The sequence below is a fragment of the Macaca thibetana genome, chromosome 14 (genome assembly GCF_024542745.1).
Source record: "Macaca thibetana thibetana isolate TM-01 chromosome 14, ASM2454274v1, whole genome shotgun sequence".
NCBI lineage: Eukaryota > Metazoa > Chordata > Mammalia > Primates > Cercopithecidae > Macaca > Macaca thibetana.
In genome coordinates this window covers 49,482,918-49,504,339 of record NC_065591.1, presented here as the reverse complement: position 1 = coordinate 49,504,339, position 21,422 = coordinate 49,482,918, and the positions used below count along the sequence as shown (strand labels likewise).

Below are 21,422 nucleotides of genomic sequence, written 5' to 3'. Positions count from 1 at the left end.
TACTCATCTCTAGACTCACAGGACTGGCTTGGCTGGTTTCGCAAGTCTTCCTTAAGGGCCCTGCTTGCTTTATCCCACTACCCACCCTCTGTCCCCACTCAGACTCTGAGCACAATGAAATAGCTTTGGCAACATTTTAGAAGCTGATATCACTGGGAACCGAGTTTCACTCTGGATGCAACTCATTGCTGGACAAAAAGATGGGTTCTTTCTTCTCTGAAGCAGAAGGTACTGAGTAATCAGCCAACTACTGCCAACCACAGTGGAGGGAAAGGTTCCATAAGTGCAGCATTTTCCACTCTTGGCTGCTAGGCCTGCAGACGGTGGTGTCAGATGAGAGGCTGGCCCTTGAGAGTTGTTCATACTCCAAAAGGTTCTAAGCTGTTTCACTCAGATGAAGAAATCAGGTAAAGAGGCAATTTCAATGCCATGCTCTCTCATCTTCTCGACAAAAATCCACCTTGTGTCCCGTTCCTCCCTTCTAAATCCACAAGTATTTCCTGCTGCAGCCGGGTGTGCTCCACAATGAAAAGAGCAGACAAATCTTTCCAGGCTAAGGGGTTCCATGGCTTTCGGAGACCTACCTTTGGGCCAGGCAGAAGCAATGACGGAGGGTAGGAGAGCTCTGCAGGCTCCAGCAGCAAGAGGGTGGCACATTCAGAACTGGCTGGGGCTCCGTGGTGGGGATACTTGGCAGGGCACAGACAAGGCCATACACAGAGGTCATAAAACAAAATTTATCTTTAATTTGTAAGTGTCAACAGCAGTACAAAAGATGGAGTGATGACAACTAGATTAGGGTAGAGAGGACAGTCTTGAGGTAAATGAGCATAAATAGGCAGTTCTTATAGACACTCCCCTTAGGGGCCTGAGCCCCATCACGGCATATACATTATCACCCAAAGATGGCATGTTGAACATATCAGGAAAGCACCTTGTGCAAAAAGGAAAAAAAAAGTAGCTAAGGTGCCAACATACACCAGGATAGATAAAGACAGTGTGTCTTTCAATTTGTCTTTTCCCTTAATTATGAGGCAGAGGAGGGGAAGACTTTGAAAAGTACCACTGAAAGATTATTCAATGTTGAGCTTTATCTCACGTCAATACTGCACAACGAAATCCAAGAAGTTTGTGTATGCAACAAAGCTAAGAACAATGATTCATTCTTGTAAATTTGAAGAGATTTTTTTTCCCATTTCTTTAATCCTTAGCAAACTTTTTATTATTATTATTATCAAGAGGAGAGTGTGAGAAAGATGTGATGGCAACCCTTAAGGTCATTTAAAAACTTTACACTGGACTGTACAAGATTTTTTTTTGATAAACTATTTACATTTTCAGACTTTCAAACATATTCAAAGCAGCAATAGACACTAGTTTTTATGTTTTTTTCTTTTTTTCTAATTGCCCAAATAGTTACCAGCCATGGGCCAAGTAGGTACCTGCATTATACATAGAATTTCTACAAAGAAAATCTGCAGTTAAAATTTTGCTCCAGGATGTATTAAATGCCCTTAGCAATTCAAGGGCCACACCCAGTGTTGCTATAGGAACCAAAGCACAGTACCTTGACAACAGAGTTGCAGTTGTCCCAACAGCCCTACACAAACTTTACACTTTGAAACAGCAGCCAGCATGTCAGTCCAGCATGTCAGTGAATTGTGCTGATTAAATTAACATAGAATACAATTTCACAATATACATCACAAACAAATTACAACGTAGGGGGAAATAAAAGAGTTACAGTAAGATAAGTTATGTAGTAACAGCTTATAAGCTTGTCTAAGGTAATAAAAATTTTACATGGCAAATACAATAATGAATGAACATAAATGCTAAGCATTCTAATTTGCTACAAGCTGGAGGAGGGTACAATAAAGACTGCACTTTCAAAAAAGCAAAAACACATATGACAAAGGAAGACAAAGGGAGAATGCACATGAGCAGGCCTGCAATGTGCAGCATACAAAACAGTTAAATATTTGCACATTCCCCATACTCCAAGAGCACCAGCACTGAGGCCTCACTTTATGCTTGTGGTTCTTCAGGAATAAGAATCTACTGAGCAAGATATGTCACTGAGTTTTCTTCAAGCGTTCATATTGCCACGGACACTGATTAGCAGAGTATGTGCATTAAGCATTACCTTTCTGCCCCCATCCCGCCCACCCTTACCTCTGCCCCAAAGGTACCAGCATTCCAAATACTTGTTCATGAGTTTTTGGAAAGCAATCTGTCCCCAACGGGAAAGACAGAATGGGGATGAAAAGGAAATGTGTTTGCATATCAATACTTCAATGATATTAATACAGGGGAACGCTCAATAGGATATGCCATCAGAAACAGAACATCGTCGGCAGGAATAACAGACAGAAGTTGTTTATTAGGGAGGAAAACATGTCAGGGAGCAGATGACTTAAGGAAATGATGCAAGTGCTTTTGTGAAAGGACAAATGAGGTCATACAATATTATTATACTTTGAGAAGTGAGCTTAAGTGCCAACTCAATTCTTAGACAAACGTGTACACAGGCAGGGCTACAGCAACTATTTTTGTCATTTTCTCATTAAAAAGGAAGACCCAGTAACAATTTCAATACATTCCTCTAGCTGCATTTATTTGCAATTGTTGGCACTTGGTACAGGACTTCTCACGTGATTTAAAATTACTAAGTGATTCTTTTTCCTCTCCCTAATGAGTTGGTAGAGGTCAATTCTTTGCAAAACGAGTAAATTGAGAGAAGCAGCCTCAGCTGTGCTGTTCAAGTGACCCGGCTGCCTTCCTACTGAGGGTAAATGGGCTTTCCCAAAACAATCCCTGCTTTCAGCTAGTGCCTGTGCTCCTGGCTGAGGAGGGTGTGCTCCGAAGAAGCAGCCTGGCTTCGGAAAGAAAAGAAAGCAGCCTTTAATTTCAGCCCTAGAGTGATCACGCCCTTTTCAAACACCCTCAGGCTCCTGTGGGGCTAATGTTCAGGGGAAGCCAGAATTCGACAAGCTCAATAGCACTGTGAGCCCACACCTGAATTTAGAACTTGGCCTGGGCTTTGGTGTCAGGACCCTGGCAAATCAAATCAGGCCTAAGGACAAGGCTGGAGAGTATCAAATACCTAACGAAGCAAACTGATGTGCTTCTAAAAGGCTGAGCTGGATATGTGTGAAAACAACAAAGTTTCCGTACCTTCCTGGAAAAGACACTGCTTCATATCTGCCAATGAAATAGACAAGTTGTCAGCCTGGCAGCTCATATCTGCAAAGCGACCTTTTGTTTCTCTCTCCCTTCCTTCTTTTTTCCTTTCTTCCTTCTTTTCTCCTTTTCCTTCCATTCCATATGGCTTTTTTTTTTTTTTTTTTGTAGGAGAGGATTGTCTGGCAGTGTCCCAATTCTAAGTGACAAGGAGAACCCTGACCCTGTAAGTTCTTTAACAAAATGGAGATAATTTTTATCTTTGATTTGAAGATACTATGAAATAGGGAGCACCGCAAAAACAAAGTTGCTTAACATTCTTGAATCTAAACTGACACGGTGGGACTTTTATTAATGGCCAGTCTCAGAGGTGGATTTTTGCCTTTGTAATGGCATTCATGTTTCTTGCTATTAAATGGTCACAGAAGTATCTTAGAAGATTTATGTGGACTCACAAAGCAAACTGTCTCCTAACCGTAGCGGAAATTTAGTATGTCCAATCATCAACTTTCTGTAAGAAAAAAGGGAAATGTCTGGATCTGTGGACAGTGGATTCTGAACTGCATGAGAACCCTGGTGAAGCATTTTGCTGTCCCAGCTGCAGGCCGAACACTGCTCTCTCACTCACTGTGGCTGATAACTCACTACCCCGAGAGGCACAGTGACTCATCAACTTTCAGTTTGGACCAACATCTATGGATAGAGAACAAAAAGGAAATACATAACTTATATCTCACTAAGTATTCATGAACCAAAAATAAATTCTATTTCTATGTTATATTTACACATTCAAAAAATCTAAAATGAGATGGTAAAGTCATAAAAACTTTGTTTAAGCCCCACTGAAAATAAAATGAAGTGATCCCTATGATTGTCATTCTTAATTTCCATGAATATTTAGAGCCAAACTTGGCTAATAAATAAACTGCTTATACACAAAATTTAGATTCAGATACAGCATCACTGTTTGATCCAATGAAAGAGGCGTTTACAATCAGATCATTCCTGAATAGCCTTTCATTTTTAAGAACATGGCTAAAAGTAACTGAACCCCAGTACTGAGGCAGAGCTGGAGCTAAAACAAAGTGTTCATACACACATGTATTTTGCATAAATAAATGAAATAACAAGACATAAAAATGACTCAAATCCGGCAACTGTGAGGCAAGCCCACACGAGTCGAAACAGATGACTTTTGTTCATGTAGTTTTCGTACAACAGTTTCACATTAGTCAGAAGTGATAAAAAATACCATTTATATCCAGTGCTTATAACACTTATGAAACAACATCTGTGAGTGTGTGTGTTTTTTGTTTTTTTTTTTTTTTTTACTTACTACGAGCAAAATCAAGTTTCAGTCCTAAAGAACAGTCCTTTGTTCTCCACCAGCCCAGAATATTATTTTGGCATGGTCATAAAAACAAACAAAATTAACCTACTATGCTAAATGTTTGCCTTTGTGCAAAATTAATTACATACAATACAATGCTAGCCATACAACACTCTACCAATGCAACAAAATAAGAAAGAAGTGAGAGAGAGCAAAAGCAAAAGCCAAAAAGAAAGAAAAAAAAACCACAAGAGTGAACTGAGGAGGAGAGGTATATAATCAAAGAAATCAGTAAGACAATAATAAATACTCATTTTTTGAGAAAAAAATGACCTCCTCCTCATTTGAAATAAATGTACAAAAACAAATTTCTAATCCCCAACCAACATGAATAACAAAGCGTTCCTATCAGTACCTTAATCAGCTTATAGAGAGCACTCCCAGCTAATGGAATAGCTGGTAATTTCTTGGCTAGACCTGTTTATTGCTATTAGGCCTTGAGCACTCTTAAATAAATATGAAGGTACACTATTTTCTTCCAAGTGACAAAATGGCTCAAGAAATCTGATGGGGCCGTTCCTATGTCCTGGTGATCAGATTCTGGGTTGTCCCATGAGGTGAACTATCCCATTCACTGACATTCTCCCACTAAACCTCTCTGGGTGAAGACCCCCGATAGGCAACCTGTCCTGGTTTCAGGAAGCGCAAAATGGCATGGCAGAACTCCCTGTAGTTAGGAGATAAAGAATAAAACCTCACTGCTTCCCACCCCAGCAGCATGTCTCCAAAGAAATCCTTGTGTGACAAGTGCAGTTCATCTTGTTCACACGTAGGCATGTCCCCATGTGGCCACGGATAGACAGTCAGCCAGAGGAACTCATCTGCTGCCCCCGGAGCTATCTGTTCCCCAGAGTTAACAGTAGGAACATCCCATATAGGGAATGTATTCCCCTCCTTCTCCTCCCTTATGGTTTTCTTTCATTCTCTAGATGTATCACGACTATTTGCCACCATCTTTGTTCTGAGGCTGTCATGTGGCTTTTTGCATCCTGGGGATTTTGCAATGAACTCCCTGGATGTGCCAGCTGGGACAAGGCAACTCAGTGTAAAGATGCCAGCCCATGACAGCTTCACTGAGATTCCTGCATGGCCCACAAGCCTTGGGCTTCAGGTTTGGCCACAGGCCTCTCCTGCCTGGCAGTCACCACTGTTGACCCTTGCTGCTGAATGGAATTCAGGGGGAAATGCCACTGATGCAGACCCTACCACTTGTGAACTGAATTAGGGGAAAATTCTGGAAAAAGACTTGAGGTCACAGTGAACCTCAGGGGCATACCTGTTTAAGTGTAAGACTATATACCTATATCCCAATACACAGCCCTGCAGCCAGATATATACTCATGATTAAAAACAATAATAGGTTTTTAATAATATCTTGGTTTCAGAAATGCTTCCAGGCGTTCTGGGGACATAAAATCACTATGTACACAGGAGAAGGAGGTGAAAAGGACTGAAAAGTTCTTTGGGGAAGGAAGGTGAAAAAAAAGAATTATTAAATTAATGCCACCAACAATTTTAAAAAAATAAATAGTAAGTGGACCCTTGACATTCTGGAATGAATAAATTATTTAAGAGAAAATGTGTTAAGACTGAATGTCAGGGTTAAAGGCAAAGGGATAATGGATGTAGTGAGAGGTGGTCTCAGGCAGAGAAGACCACTCGGTCGATATCTGGTGTGGCGGTCGCTCTGGTGTGTGTACATCATACCACATCACACACTGATGGCACGTCAACAGGCAAACACAATTGGGTCCATGCACTGTGGCAAACTTGTTCATTCCTTACAATATCTTGTCTCCAGATTCCTGAGTACTTTACCATTTTCTGGAAAAAAATATTGGTTTGCTATTTTATTTTAAGATGCCAAAGATTGTCTAAGACTTTGCAGTGTCTCCTTTAAGACTTTCAAAATATTAAGATTCAAAAGTTATGAAAAAGTTTGGCACATTCAAAGTTTAACTCTACACATGGAAAATTGGAATTCCGAGGCCTTTTGAATATGCTCTACATGCAGCTGCACACGCCGTGGACTTGTTCTGTTTCACAATATGAAATCCTCAGTTGTTTTCTAAAATAATTCAGAATAAAAACACATTCACAACCTGTAGGCCGGCACAGCATACCTGAGTGAGAATGTTTAACCCCATCTAAAACAGTAACTTAAACCTTTATCAACATCCAAAAGAAAAAAAAAGTAAGACAAAAATATAAGACTTGTAAGACATCTACGGGTTGAGATAAGTTTCAAGTCCTGGTGTCTCATATTTAATATGTCTTCACCTAAATTAAAAAAAAACAACAACAATAACAATAACGACAAAAAACTCAAGTTCATGAAAAATCAGGGAAAACTTAATCTGTCTCACACTTTATGAAACAATTAAGACCATTCTGCTGATGTAATTGTGGAGCCACAAATGCATGCGGGCTCTTTAATAACTTTTTGTTGGGGAGCGGGGTGAAATGTCAGAGTACTTTAATTCAGCAAACAAAAACTCCTCAGTTGGCACTGACAGCCTCCGGGGCTTCATTTTCACTGCTATAGTCTGATTTGGGGTCATCTTCATAGTCATCATACATTTCCATTTCATCCTCTCCATTAATCATTTCATTTCCAGCTAGGCTTCCGCCATCTGTCTTCATACCATAAGTGCTCTGGATGACCGGGAGGCTGGGCTCCGGGCTGGCCGAGGTGCTAGAGCAGTCAGATGTCATCTGAGGCGATGGTGTGGTAGTTGCCATAGTGATAGCACCAGGATACACAACACCTGTTCCTGTGGTGATTGGAATCTGAGGCTGTTGCCTATATAGATTCAAAAAACAAAATCAGACAAGGGAGAAATATCTGTATATGTGCTATGTATGGCACTGGAATTTACCCCCTACACTTTCCAAAGGGAGCCCTAAATAAATGTTAAATAACATTCTAAGCAAATAAAATGTGACAAAGTTGTTCCCTGGAGGAGTCCTGAAAATCTCCTTGATGCTATGTTAAGGGTTAAACAATATGATGGAGCAATTTACTGACGATTTTGCAACATAAAGGCAGGGTTCTTTTAACTTGGTAAATATGCAAAACTTGGATAACACCTGGCATTAGGAACAAATGATGTAGTGAATTCCGCAAAGTTACATGTGAGATAATTTTTGAAGATCTCCCAGCACATTTTGAAAATTAGACTAGTGGCATGAAACATATTATAATGACACTATTAAGCAGGTTTGTGTCTTCACCTTGGTTTGAGAACTGTATAAATCGAGAAGAGAAGGAACCTAGCATGTCCCAAAGAGTGAGATTTAGCAAAGCATCTATTTGTTATTCATGTAAATGTCTACATATTTCCATGGCTGAACTTGTTAGGAAGAATCCCTGTGGAAGGATCATCTTGGATGTCATTACTGCTGAGGCCCTGGGCTGGAACTGGGGCTGTGATTAAGAGAGTCGAGAGGAAAGAGCAGTGAGAGCTCTGCAACTCAACAGAGTAGAGTTGCAGAGTAGACACCAGATACGCTGCCTCACTCTAGATGCCAGAGGGTGGCAAGGCCTGGACACCAGTTCACTCCTCCATAATGTTAGCCTAGTTTAAATAAACTTAACAGATCCTTTGTGGAGGTCAATCTCTTCCTGCAGGGAGACATGACTACTGTCTCTCAACTTCACTTAGGGCATTATAACTGGTACACAGGAATGAAAGATCCAACTACCTCAGAGAGAGACTGTGGCTAAAATATTATTTTCACATATGCAATATTCACCAGAAGTTTCTCAATCTTTTATGGATCGTAAATTATAGTCAAAATTTGTTTCAAATGGTCAATGTAACTATCCTTTTGGAGCCTCAATTTCCACATATTTATAAAAGCCAGGGTTAGGGAAGTTCTGGAAGGTCCTTCCACTTTTTGTACTCATGACTTCAGGTCAATTATCACTTGGACAATTCTTACTCACCCTACACATTATCACTGAAACTTTCTATCCATCTCACTTAAACAGGAAAATACCCTGAATCTATGAAGAAGTAGCTTAGCTACTTGCCATTCTTTGACATGTCCAGAGGAACATAATTTTCTCACAAAGACCTCCACGCCCTCCAGCCTGGCAGAGGGAGAAGGGATGGAGATGGTTTAGAAACACGATGTGAGATATCTGTTCACGCTGAATTTAGCAACCTCTTTTAATCACCACAAGGCATATCATATCCCTAACATAACATATAAAATATTTTCAGGTATACCAACTCACCCAATTAACATCATGACCCCATAAGTTACTATTTTTTCCATTTCCAGATGAAGAAAACCAGACCTTGCTTCAAGCCCTGCATTCAATAACCAGCAGAGCCAGAATGTGAATCTAAGCCATTGGCTGACTTGAATCCTATCACTCTTTCCTTTATAGATATTCAATCTACAGATACACTAAGCTCACTGTATATCATAAAAATGCCTGACTTCTATGGAGACTGTCAGCACCTAGCTGACACTAAGCACTTGACATGGATCCAGTTTTTATGATTCTCATGGTGAGTTTTTTGGTTGCCTGAAGGAAACAGATAATAGAGGAATCTAAATCGATGTATAGAAGCATCATATAGAATATTAGTTTCCCTCTTATTGAATCAAATTTTAAAACAGTATACTTCTGGCTTCCTAAGTTTTGGGCAAATTAACACAAATTAAATTTTATGCTAACCTTACCAAGATATTGAATGCCTCATTAATTTTTTTTACTGAATTTGAATAACTGCGATAAAATATTTTTGCCTTAATCACATTATGAGTGTAGAGTGAAAGCTTTTACTGCAATGTTAACCCATTTTACAGATTTCCCAATTTGGCAAGCTGATCTATAATATAAACTCTGCGTAAAAACAAACTATCAAATGATTCGTTTTCTTTTCACAAAGAATAGATGGTCACTTTTTGCAATATTTTTATCTATATCTGATATAGATATAGAATATCTATGTCAACAGGTCTACTGAATAAATTTAAATTGAGTTCATATTATGCACTGGGAACTATATTTAGGTGTTTTTACATTATCTTCTTGAATCCTCATAATAAGCCAGAGAGTTAGGTATCATTTTCCCTCTTTTACACATGAAGTGACCAATTAAGTTTCAGAAAATTCAAGCTGTTTGTTCAAGGCCACGCAAGTACCATAATCAGGAGTTGAACCTTCACTGTGTCACAAATTCTCTAGTATATATCGAGATCAGGGCGAGAAAAGCAAGCTCACACTATCAGAAAAATCCTTAGCAATTTAAATCGGAATTGAAATCTTCTACACTGGGCTCCACATAGTTCAGAGTATTTGGACTTTAAGCTGGTAATGGAATGCTAAAAATAAATAAACAAGCAAATAAAACATCTGTACAATTTCTTTCTAGAGTGAGAGTGAGACACATGATATTCAAAAGCCTAGTCCTGGGAGTGGAGAGATAGATATGGCTGTTTTAAGCCCCCAGACAATGCTAAAAGCCAGTGAGGGTAAAAACCCAGGGGTTACTCCCCACCTGGAGGAAATGAAGGGAGTCCAGCTCTGGTAAGGTTTTCACATTCACATACAACTGTTCGAGGTTGTACATAAATGCTAGAGTGAGAACTTATTCCTGTGAGAGATGATTTTTGACTCTCCAAGCCTTCTGGGAAGAAGGTTATGTGGTATGGTGCAAAGAGCTCAGATTTTGGAGTCAGATTGGCTTGGGTTTAAATCCCAGCTGCACCAGTTACTGGCTGTGTGATCTTGGGCAGGCTAATTATTATCACCGACATTGCCTCTCCTCATCTATAAATTAGAACAATCACATTTGACAGGACTGTGAAGATTAAGGAAGAACATATATGCAAAGCATTGCATTACAGAGTAGATGAAAATGTTAATTCCCTTTCCTTTCCTCCTTTGGGAAGCTGGTGTAAACCTCACAGAGCGCAAGCATGTCCTAGGTCTGGGGGAGCACCAAGAAAATGACAAGGTAATTCTCTGGACTCTCCATGAGTGCCAGCCCACAGGAGCCATTTGGAATTGGCAGTTAATTGTAAAACAATACTCTAGTTCACAAGCCTGGCCAGGAGAGGATTTCCTCTTTACCGCAGAACGTAGAGAAGGGCATCTGAGATGGGAAAATGTTGACATCTTCTAAGAAATGTTTAAAAAGGAAAAAGTACCCAAAGAATAACATTTGGTACTGTATAACCCTTTCTCTAACCCTAAGTCCCTCCTTTCTCTAATTTTTGAAATATTTCCATTATACCCTCTGGAACTCAACTGTCAGTCCTTACTGACTCACCTTCTTGCTCTAACTGAAACTTGGCTCTCTCTCTAGGCCATGAGTCTCCCTAAGGGCCTTGGAAGAGTTGGTTATTTGCTTTCCATGCCCCTCACATGAATGGGTCTGGAGGTGGGGTAGTTCCCTTCTTAGCTCCTCATTGCCTCTTCCAACCTACTTTTTAATCCCTCCATCCTAAAAATCTCATCTTTGAATCTCATGTCACCAGACTATGTCACCCACTCATACCTTTATCTACCTACTGTCTGATCAGTCCCCCTCATTCCTAAAAGACGTTAGCTCCTGGCTCACTGTTGCTGTCTCTTCAACATAACCTCTGCCATGATTCTTGATGACTTTGCTATCTCTGTAGATGTTCATTCTAACACCTGGCTATCTCAGTGTGACCTCCCCTCCACTGTGATAATCTGGGTCCCTCCCTATCTTAGTTGCTTGCTCTTTTGTCATACAGTGGACCTTGTCTTTTTCATCTGTCACTCCTCCCTAATCTCAATTTTAAATATCCCACTCTGTAACCACCACACCTTATTTTTCTAGTTTTCTCCCTCTAGTACCCAGTTTATGATTTCACTCCCCATTCCCTCTGAGGAGCTACGGTTTCCTGACCCTTCAACCCACCTTCACTGCCCTCAGTTACTTGAGCCTCTCCCTGCTTGTGCCCCCACTTACCTCTTTACCCAGTTCCAATTCCATGGTTACTCACTCCCTCGCAGACACTCTTCATTCTCTTACATAGCAAAACTCCAACTTTAGTTCAGTCTCTGCCTACTCTTCTGTTTAGCCACACAGCTGAACTTGGCTGGAGAAAATACGCTGCCATACTTACTAGTCTCTAAATTTACAATCCTGTACTTCAAACAGGACTCTGGTGCTGTTCAGCCATCATATTGCACGTTGTCCTAGCCCACTCCTTCTTTTAGCCTCCTAGACAATTACTTCCTACCTTCTTAACTTTCCTCAAATATCCAACTTCTTCTCCCCCTTTCTCACTCCAAGCTAATGGCCTGGCTTTCCATTTCATGGAGAAATTAGAAGCAATCAGAAGAAACTTTTCACAAACTCCCACTGTCACATTGACAGGCCTCCCTGTATCTGTGCCCCATTCTCTGCCCGCCTTCCCATATTTTGAATCAGCTCATAATCCAATATAAGGCTAAGCCCTCTGCTTGTGCACTGAAACTATCTGTTCTTGTTTGCTAAAGATATCTCTCCAACAATTGTCTCTACCATCTGAATCATTGATTCTGTATAGAATTCCCAGCAAACATGCTATAATCACTCATACCATAAAAAACAAAACCAAAAATCTCTCTCTTGGCACATGTCCCCCTCCAGCTCTTGCTCCATTTCTTTGATGTCCTTTAAAGCAAAACTCTTTAAAAAGTTGTCTTTCTTCATTTCTTCTACTCAATTCTTTCTTAAACCCACTTCAATCACTCCCAGTATGCCACTGAAACAGAGCTTATGAAGGTCACACCATCAATAATCTTCATATTGTTAAATCCAAAAGTCAGTTCTTGGTCCTCATGTTACCCAGATCTATAACACAGGCAGCATTTGATATAGTTGATCATTTTCTCCTTGCTGAAACATTTTATTCACTTGTTGTCTCAGATGCCGCACCCTCCTGGTCTTCCTCCTATCTCATTGGCTGCTCCTTCTAAGTTCCCATCTCTCTGCCATCTAAGCACCGAAGTGCCCATGGATTCAGTCCTTGGACTTCTTCTCTTCTCTATCTAAATTTATTCCCTTGGTGATTTCATCTAATTCCATGGCTTTAAATATTATCTATATGCTGACAACTTCCCAATTTATATCTCCAGAAAGCCTCTCGCTCCTAAATTCTAGACTCATATATATATATAATTGCTTATTTGATTTGGATGTCTAAGTGCTGTCTCAATCTCATAGGTGCAAAACTTAAAGTCCTGATCATTCTCCCACATACCTGCCCCTCTCATGGCCATCCTATTCTCGGTTAATGATTACTTCGTGCTTCCAGCTGAATAAGCCAATCTATGGTAACTGTATTTCTTTCAAACCCTGTATCCAATTGATCAGCAAATCCTATTGTTTCTTCTTCAGGAACACATCTAGAACCCATCTACTTCTTACCACCTCCACCCCTACAAACCTGGAACAAACCACCATCAACTCCAATCTGGTTTATTGTAAGAGACTGGCTTCCTTGCTACAGGCCATTCTCCTTCAGAAAATTCTCAACATAGCAGATAGCGTGATCCTTTAAAAACCTAAGTCATATGAAAGCATTCTTCTGCTTAAAACTCATCAATGCCTTTCCATCTCACTCAGGGTCAAATACAAAGTCTTCACAATGTCTTACAAGTCTTTTCATAACTTGGCTCCTTGTTACGAAGACTATGGCTTACAAGTCTTTTCTATTACTCTTCCTACCTACTCACTTTGCTCCTGTCATTCTGGTCTCTTTATTTCTTCTTGGAACAAACTAGGCACAATCTTTCCTCAAAACCTTTGCAGTTGCTGTTCTCTCTGCCTACATTTCCCAGATATCTGCACAGCTTGCTCCCTTACCTACTCAGGCCTTTGCTCAAATGTTGCCTTCTCAGTGAGGTTTTCCATGACCACCCTATTTAAAATTGCACCCTATATGCTGAAACTTCCTACCCTTTTCCTTACTTTACTTTGTTTAAGGCACTTCTCACTATTATTTATTTATTTATTTGTTTTTTGTTTGACTTCTATCACTAGAATATAAGCTTCAAGAGACAAAAATTTTCACTGACATAGTTCCAGAACTCAGACTGCTTGTAACATAGCAGGAACTCAGTAAATATCTGTTAAATATATAGGATGAATGAATGAATGAATGAGAGAAAAACAAATGAAAATCCTAGGTAATCTATTCCAGGGAAGAAAAGATGTAATAAGAATAGCTGTATGAAAATAACCATCTTTAGATGCTTAAATAAAGGGAAGATTTGCTCTAGGAGACACTAAAGAAGATTAGAACCAACCTGCAAAGTAGCAGGAAGGCAGATTATGGCTTAGTTAACAGAAAAGAAAACTTGCTAGAATTAGGAAATGTTCCACAAAGGAACTAGCTCCCTTGGGAAGCAGTGAGCTCTCTACCCCTGGAAGAGTTCAAGTAGAACTTAGGGAAGACTCCTACGATGGTTTAAAGTATATAACATCTGAGGCCCCTTCTATGTTGCAACTAATTATGTGGATGCAAAATCAGAAGCTAACCATCATGCTGATCTTGCTCTCTTATTATCATTATCAGCATAAAGAGAGACTAAAAAACAACTAACTGTGCATAGCTAATTACAGTGTTGTGCCATGTCTTGTGTGTGTATGTGTGTGTATAACACACTATTATATGCTAATCTATTCATATATGTATCTGGCTTCCCCAACTATAGAATTTTCTGAAACTCATGTGTACAGAAATAAGGCCTCATGTACCATATTAATATAGCAAAGTGTTGGACACATAGCTGGTTTCAAAGAGGCCCTTACCAATTGACTAACAAATCAATGAACAAAGTAAGAAATCCAGCCAGCAGGCTCAAGCTTTGTCTATCAGAAATTACTTTCCTAAAAAGCATTTTTTCCTTCCTTTATAGATCAATTTCAAAGTCAAAATTCAAACACTGCAGATTTCACAAACAGGAATAGCTGGCAGGTATTGGGCTTTGCAAATAATGAATGTGCACATCAAAACAACATTTGTGGATGTTTGTAAAAGTATATACATGAGTTGATATGAACAGAGATACTTAAGAACCCTTCCTCCCAGTCTAAGTAAAGAGTAAAACCTGGCCCTGATAGAGCCCACCATTGCTACATGACTTCAAAATTACAGGAATATTTCTGGAGTGTAATCTAGCTTTGCCAATTACAAAGTAACTACATATTTATGCTGGCAAAGCCCCATTGTTTGCTGACCCTTCAGACCCTTCAAAGTGTATAAACAAAGACAAGGAAGTTTGTTTCATTAGGAGATAAGCCTATACGTCACCTATCTCTATAGCTGATATTGCAGGAAGGAACAGAAATAATATTAATCTGTTCACTTTACCTACTGAATGTTCTAATCCAGGGTCTTTACATGAGGACAATACTTAAAAGAGCATGGCTAATCTATGCTAACGTAATTGTATTTTATAAGTGTCTTAAGTAGGATTGATTCAACCTCTTTAAAATTAAGATTAAAATGGCAAATGTTCAAATCACTTATAGTACAAGGCACTAAAATAATTATTTTAATATAACATAGAATATATACTTGGCACACAGTATTATTTTTCTAGAATAATAATATTTACTTGAATTTAAAGCTTTTCATATGCCAGGCAATGTTCTAAGCACTTTACAAATAGTAAGTTACTCAGTCTTCAAGAAGAGTCCTGCATATGTCATTGGCATTGTCATTCGCATTCTACATATGAGGAAACTGGGGTAGAGAGGAATAAATGTTTCCCAAGGGCAAGGGGAGAGTTCAGATGGATAAAGACTGCCATGTATTACTTCCTACAGCCAAGAAGGTGCAGATCTAGTATTTGAGCCAGACTAGTCTGACTCCAGAATTGATGCTCTTAACCACTCCACTATACCGCCTGTGTGTAATATCATGTCCTTACCAATGGCCTTTGGTAAAAGGGACATATGTTTCACATTCACATAAACCTGGTTTATATCTCAGCTCGGTCATTTACTAGCTGTGTGGCCTTAGACAAATTATTTAACATCTCTGAATATTGCATTTTTCAATTGTATAGTGGGAATGATATTCCATATCTTGCAAATTATTTGCAATAATCTGTATAATCCACTCGGCAGAGTACATAGCACACAGTAAGTATTCAATAATTTATCTTTATCATTGCTAAAAAAGTAGCCCCAAATTTAATATTTTATACTAGTTTTATATCAGTATCATGGGGAATTGTTTCCAGGACCCCCCACAGATAACAAAATCTGAGGATGCTCAAGTCCCTTTTATAAAGTGGTATAGTATTTGCATATAACCTACACACATCCCCCATATACTTTAAACAATCTCATTATTTGTAATAGCTAATACAATATAAATGTTATGTAAACACTTTTTATACTGAATTGTTTAGGAAATAAATGCAAGAAAAAAAAAGGCTGTAGATGTTCCATACAGATGCAAACACTGTAGACCTAACTACATAGTGTACTGTAGCAATAATGTAACATTTTCTGGAATTTTTTAAAAAAATAATTTTGATCCAAAATTGGTTGAATCCACACACATACAGAGGGCTGAATGTACCTGCATAATTCTCTATGAGTTCATAGCTAAATTACCAAATAAGTTTCAAATAAATGGAAGTATATTTGGTACAGTTCTTGGGAAGACATCATTGTAGCTATATGGACCCTAATGAATATTCCCTCTACATTAATAGTACTCTTATCTGGATTGTTACAACATTCCGATACTCTGCAAACTGAAGAGGTTAAAACCAAGGCAAGAGATAACTTTGCTCCATTCCATATTATTGATAAATTCATTTCATAATAGCTAAGTAATAAAAAAAACTAACTCATCAGCCACAGTTGTGTAGTCAGTAAAATGCATGAAAATGTTGAGCAGTATATGCATTTTTATTGGCTTGAAAGTTATGCACGTCCTTTCAAAATCAGCTATAAAAATTGATCTCACCCCATTCCATCAAGACATCAATAGCAATATTTGAATTTTTGTTTGTTTTTTGCTCAACTCTTGTAATAACCTCATATCTAATAAAGATCAATTTCCAAAGATAAACCTCAGGAAATTAATAATCTATCAACTACAACTACTTAAAAGAGAACAAAAATCCTTAAGCAGAAACGACACCTGGCTCTATGTAGCAAGTATTATCAAAGCTGGGCAGAGAGGAAAATGCTCAGCATTGATATTAAAGAATAAGACATTGTGATCATTGCCTGCTCTACAGTAGCCCTATTCTGCAGTCTAAAATGATCCTTCCATAAAGGACTGTCCTATACTATCAAGAACAGGATACTTAGTCTCTAAATTTCAAAGCTCTTTTTTATGCACCATATACCACAAGCAGAGACTTCATTTTCTCCAAGTGCTAAGAGCTCTTGCTCTGAGGGCACAGCCACACTCATGACTGCGCACATAGGGCCATGAGGCATATTTTGAGACAAAATGGTGAAGACAGTTCCTCAGTCATTTGGCATGATGAGGGCCAAGACCTGAATTTGAACCTTTGCTCTTTAGCACCTTTCTGTAGCCACAGGAACTCTCTAAAACTCAACTTCTTTATCTTATTTAGAGAAATATGGGACTATATATCTAAAATCCTAGTATACGCTAGATAGTCAATAAATAATAGATGTTATTAAATTGTTTTAGTTTTTTATTTTACATGCATTGGTACATGTTGTGGTATTTTGATCCAGAGCTGTTTTAATGTACCTTTTAGTAAAGGGAACTAAATTCAATAGTATTACTGCAACTCATATTTTCAAATAAGTATTACATCAAGGTATTAAAACAGTATCTTTAGTAGCCTTCCAGACCGGCGAAACAGCCCCGCTATATATCACTATATACACAAGGAACATGACTGAGGACAAGGGCAGGAATCACAAAAGGTCTCAAACTTAAACTTTTGGATTGTTCAAAAGAGATTATACACAATCTTAGAGGTGTACTAACAGGATTAAAAGAGAATGTTTATCACACAATCTTAAAGTGGACTATGAATTAGTATTTTTCATAAAACCTCTAATTATCATCTGAATAGCCCAATTACACCGCATTGCGCTTTTTAGTGTTAAACGCATTACCTTTAAAATTACAAACATTTATAATATGAGGAATTTGGTAATCCTATTTTGTCATGTCTTCATTTGTTAACATACTGGGATCTTTTATAATAAAGTGGCTTAAGCTTCTCTCTACCTCTAAAAGGTTCTGCCATGGTATAAAGAAATTCACTGATCATCTGGTGTGATATAAAATATGGTTTTCTGTGATAGGAAATACATATTAAATAGTAATGATAATGCTAGAGTTCACCTTTATTGATATTGTATTAAGCACTATATAAAGTACTTTTAAAAGCGTTGCCTCATTGAATCCTCTCAACAATCATACAAGATAGTTTCTACTATTCGTTTCATTTTACACATGAGAAAACAAAAGTTAGAGAAGTTAAATAACTTGCCCAGATAGATGGCACAGTCAGTATGTGAACCCCAGCAGTCAAACTCCAAAGCCCACGCTCCTCCCCAAAACACTGCAGTGTATTGCACAGATTCATGACCCAGACTACTTTTAATGGCTTTGTTTTCTTATTCTATTTACTATTCCTTTTAAACATTTGCTCTGAAACCAACTTTTTGTTCCATGGGGTTACCTCTTGAGTGCCCTTAAAAGTAAATTGCTCTTTACTTCTCCTTTAAGGTATCTCTTTTTCTACCTTCAAGTGAAGCTCTCTTAGTTCCCTGGCACAGCACAGCTCCTCAGTTCTCCTCCAAGTTCACAGCAAATGTAGCTTCCCTCTTGCTTACTCCACTTCTCTCTCTCAAGCTCTTTCCCAAGTGTTTCCCTACTCTGAGTCCAGCCGCTTCAGGTCTGTGCCTCAGATGGCCCTCTGGGTTTGCCACCCTGCTGTGCTTCTAGGTCTAGGTATGTTGGAATCTACAGTTATCTGCATCCCCACTTATCCTGACTACTGTGGTTATGAGGGGCCTCTTTTGAATGCAGACAGCCAGTCAGCCAAGTCGAAATTTATACCAGAAATCTATTACCTAATTTTTAAACAAAATGACATGAAATCAGACTTGAAGATATCAAAAACATGTCTAGTTTCTGATTTAAGCAAGAAAATACACATTGTTACTGCTCCCACCACAGAATAATTTACTGCAACAGGAGTTCTGGATCTTATCCCAAAAATGAGATCCTCTAACCAATGTCAAGGCCAATTATCTTGTGGTAGATCCCACAACAAAAGCAGACTATTGTGATTAGAGTCAGAAGCACCACCCAGAGAAGCTGGAAAGCTTCTGGGGATTTCTTAAGGTTAGTTTTTATTTTTTCTCCCTGTGTGTCTGGTTAAATAAACTACCAGAAACTCTGTGTGTGGGCACTGAGCATCTTAAATTGGCTTGGGAGACAATGACAGGGGTGATCAGCTGGGAGTGAGCTCTTCCAGGTTTGGCTTGATTTGAGCAAAAGCCATGGTGCGAGGCAGTGCCCCTATGACACAGCAAAGATTCTCATGGCCAAGCCCCTTCAGTATGTCACAACATCCTCTTTCCCTAATCTTCTTCCCAAACATACTGCCAATAGCCATCCTATAGTTACTTACTGCAAAAGAAAAGCCCAGGTGGCTAAATTCAGGAATACTTACCCCACAGTAAAGAACTGCCTCATCTCCTGTCTCCGAGACCTCATCAGTTGCTTATACTCCCCAATCCGAAGCTTTTTGCCATCAACAATGCAGGTGCGTTTCGGTCGGGGTTTGTATTTATAGTTTGGGTACTTCTCTAAGTGGATCTTGCTTAGCCGGGCCTGCTCTTCATAATAAGGTTGCTTCTCCTGGTTGGACATTGATTTCCAGCGAGATCCTATAAATAAAAATAGCCTTAAGTACCCAAGTGGTCAAGGCAACATATTCTAGGCAAACACAACTAGATATACCTTTCCACCACTTCACTCATCTGTGTGCTGGGTGGCTCCAATTACCACATAGCACTGGCTATCCCAACTATACTCTCAGTCTATAGTACAAAGCATATGACACTTTCTCGTATTATTTCTCTCAATAGTTTAAGACTGATGCTACTATACGTTTTAAAATATATCTTTGCTGCTTAAAGATCATCGCCTACACCAAGATCTTTCCCCATCCACCTGCCTATCCTCTCAACAGGGTTAAAAGGCTAAACTTCCTAAGCATACTTTTGAGCATGACAGGATTCTCAGGAAAAGCTTTCTTTGTTCTAGAAATTCAAACATCTCCCAAACTCCAAGTATCTTTAGTGAAACTATCCTTTGACAAGATGTCAGCAGATGTTGAAATCCTTCCATATATGAAAAGCTACTGTGCACAAGTCTCCCATGGCCTAGGTAATTAAAAAACCTAAGCTCTACTTAAGAAGTTATAGCTTTAGAACCGGAAGGTACCGTTGGAATTATATATACCATTTTCAAGTACTATAAACGTTCATTCAAAGCTGTACCAATAAAAGTACAAAAATTTTTAATATGGTTTATACAGGAAGAAGGATAAGTATTCACTTCTCTAATATTGTTTATAAAGAATTATCTAAACACTTGATGAAGAGGGGATGTGTTTTTTTACATGTATCAAATTGCATTTTTGTGTCTCGTTGGTGAATAAAGCGGTAACAGCTGTGCAGGCTGGATGTTAGCTATTCTTCAGTGGAGATTTTTTGTACATAAACAAATGGAAAAGTTGTACAAATATTCTCTGCAGCCAGCAATATCCTGGTCTGCTTTAATAGCACATCCATCCCTGCTCTTTCCTGATTGTTGTGCAAAAGTTGTGTAGAAGGCTTATGCAGATATGCTTCTCTCTGTTCTGCTGGTTTCCAGCAGCTTAAAGCCCCAATTAACAAAGAATTCTTGGTGCTCTTGAAATGCTTGCACTTAAAACTTTACATTTTAATGAATATACTTACTATATTCTTAATAATTTTTTCACAGAATGCACACAAATGATATAGATTCCCCATAGCTGCCAAAATGGAAACAGAGAGGCTCTGTGCCCATCTGAAAGCTTCCTCATATTGCTACTAAAAGGGCAGAAAAATAAGAAAATCTTCAAGTTAGATATAAAACTGTAAGGCCAGAGAAGCACTGATTTTTTTTTTTTTTTTTTTTAGAATATCGTTTAACTAGAAAAAAAAAAAAAGTATGTCCACGAGGAACATTTTGGTTTGAAAGGTATTTAAATTCAAAAGAATAACATCCCTATGAGTAACTCTGAAGCTCTAAAAATGAAAACCACACTTAATTGTAGTGATATTTAGTATCCATTTTGAAATTAGAAAATCAAAAGAAAAAAAAGAAAACCATATTTTAACATTTCACCACTATTTGATCTTATGTATGTTTTAAATTTTTCTTAGAGGTCACTGCCTCAAAATGCCTCAGAATCAAGTTAAACTATTTATACAGTGACAAAACACGTGTATCTGTGCATGTCCAGATCACTGATATTTACTCAGGTTAAATATTTATTACTTTTGAACAAAACATTTAAAAAATTAAAACCACAGTTTAAGTCTCTAATGTTTTTCAGCTTCTTAAACGGCTTCCTTTGAGATTTTGTCACATCGTGACAGCTTAAGTAGAACAGTGCCTTCTGTGTTTTTCCTTTTTAAAGAGGAAACATGTTGACTGTAATGCTGCATGTTGAATAAAATATGTTTCACATGTTGAGCACAATAATTCCAAACTGTACAATCCGCACTAGGCAAGCTCTACACTAATAGAACAAGGCTTGAGTTTAATCCTGAGAAATAGAGAATCACTCTGGCAATTTACCACAAAC

At 38.5% G+C, this 21,422-nt stretch overlaps 1 protein-coding gene across 35 annotated transcripts in view; it reads right to left on the bottom strand.

The window, feature by feature from the left end:
• Nucleotides 1–723: 723 nt before the first annotated feature.
• Nucleotides 724–21,422, bottom strand: part of SOX6 (SRY-box transcription factor 6) — a 784,476-nt gene continuing 763,777 nt past the window's right edge. For 34 of the 35 annotated variants that reach the window (XM_050759333.1, XM_050759335.1, XM_050759331.1 and 31 more), the window contains 2 exons: nt 19,254–19,470; nt 724–7,376 (listed from right to left, as the gene is read on the bottom strand). In XM_050759333.1, the coding sequence (XP_050615290.1) occupies nt 7,073–7,376; nt 19,254–19,470 (521 nt within the window). In that variant the 3' untranslated portion in view covers nt 724–7,072. Of the gene's footprint in view, nt 7,377–19,249; nt 19,471–21,422 lie in introns of those variants that run through there. The other variant, XM_050759357.1, reaches the window with a different exon arrangement.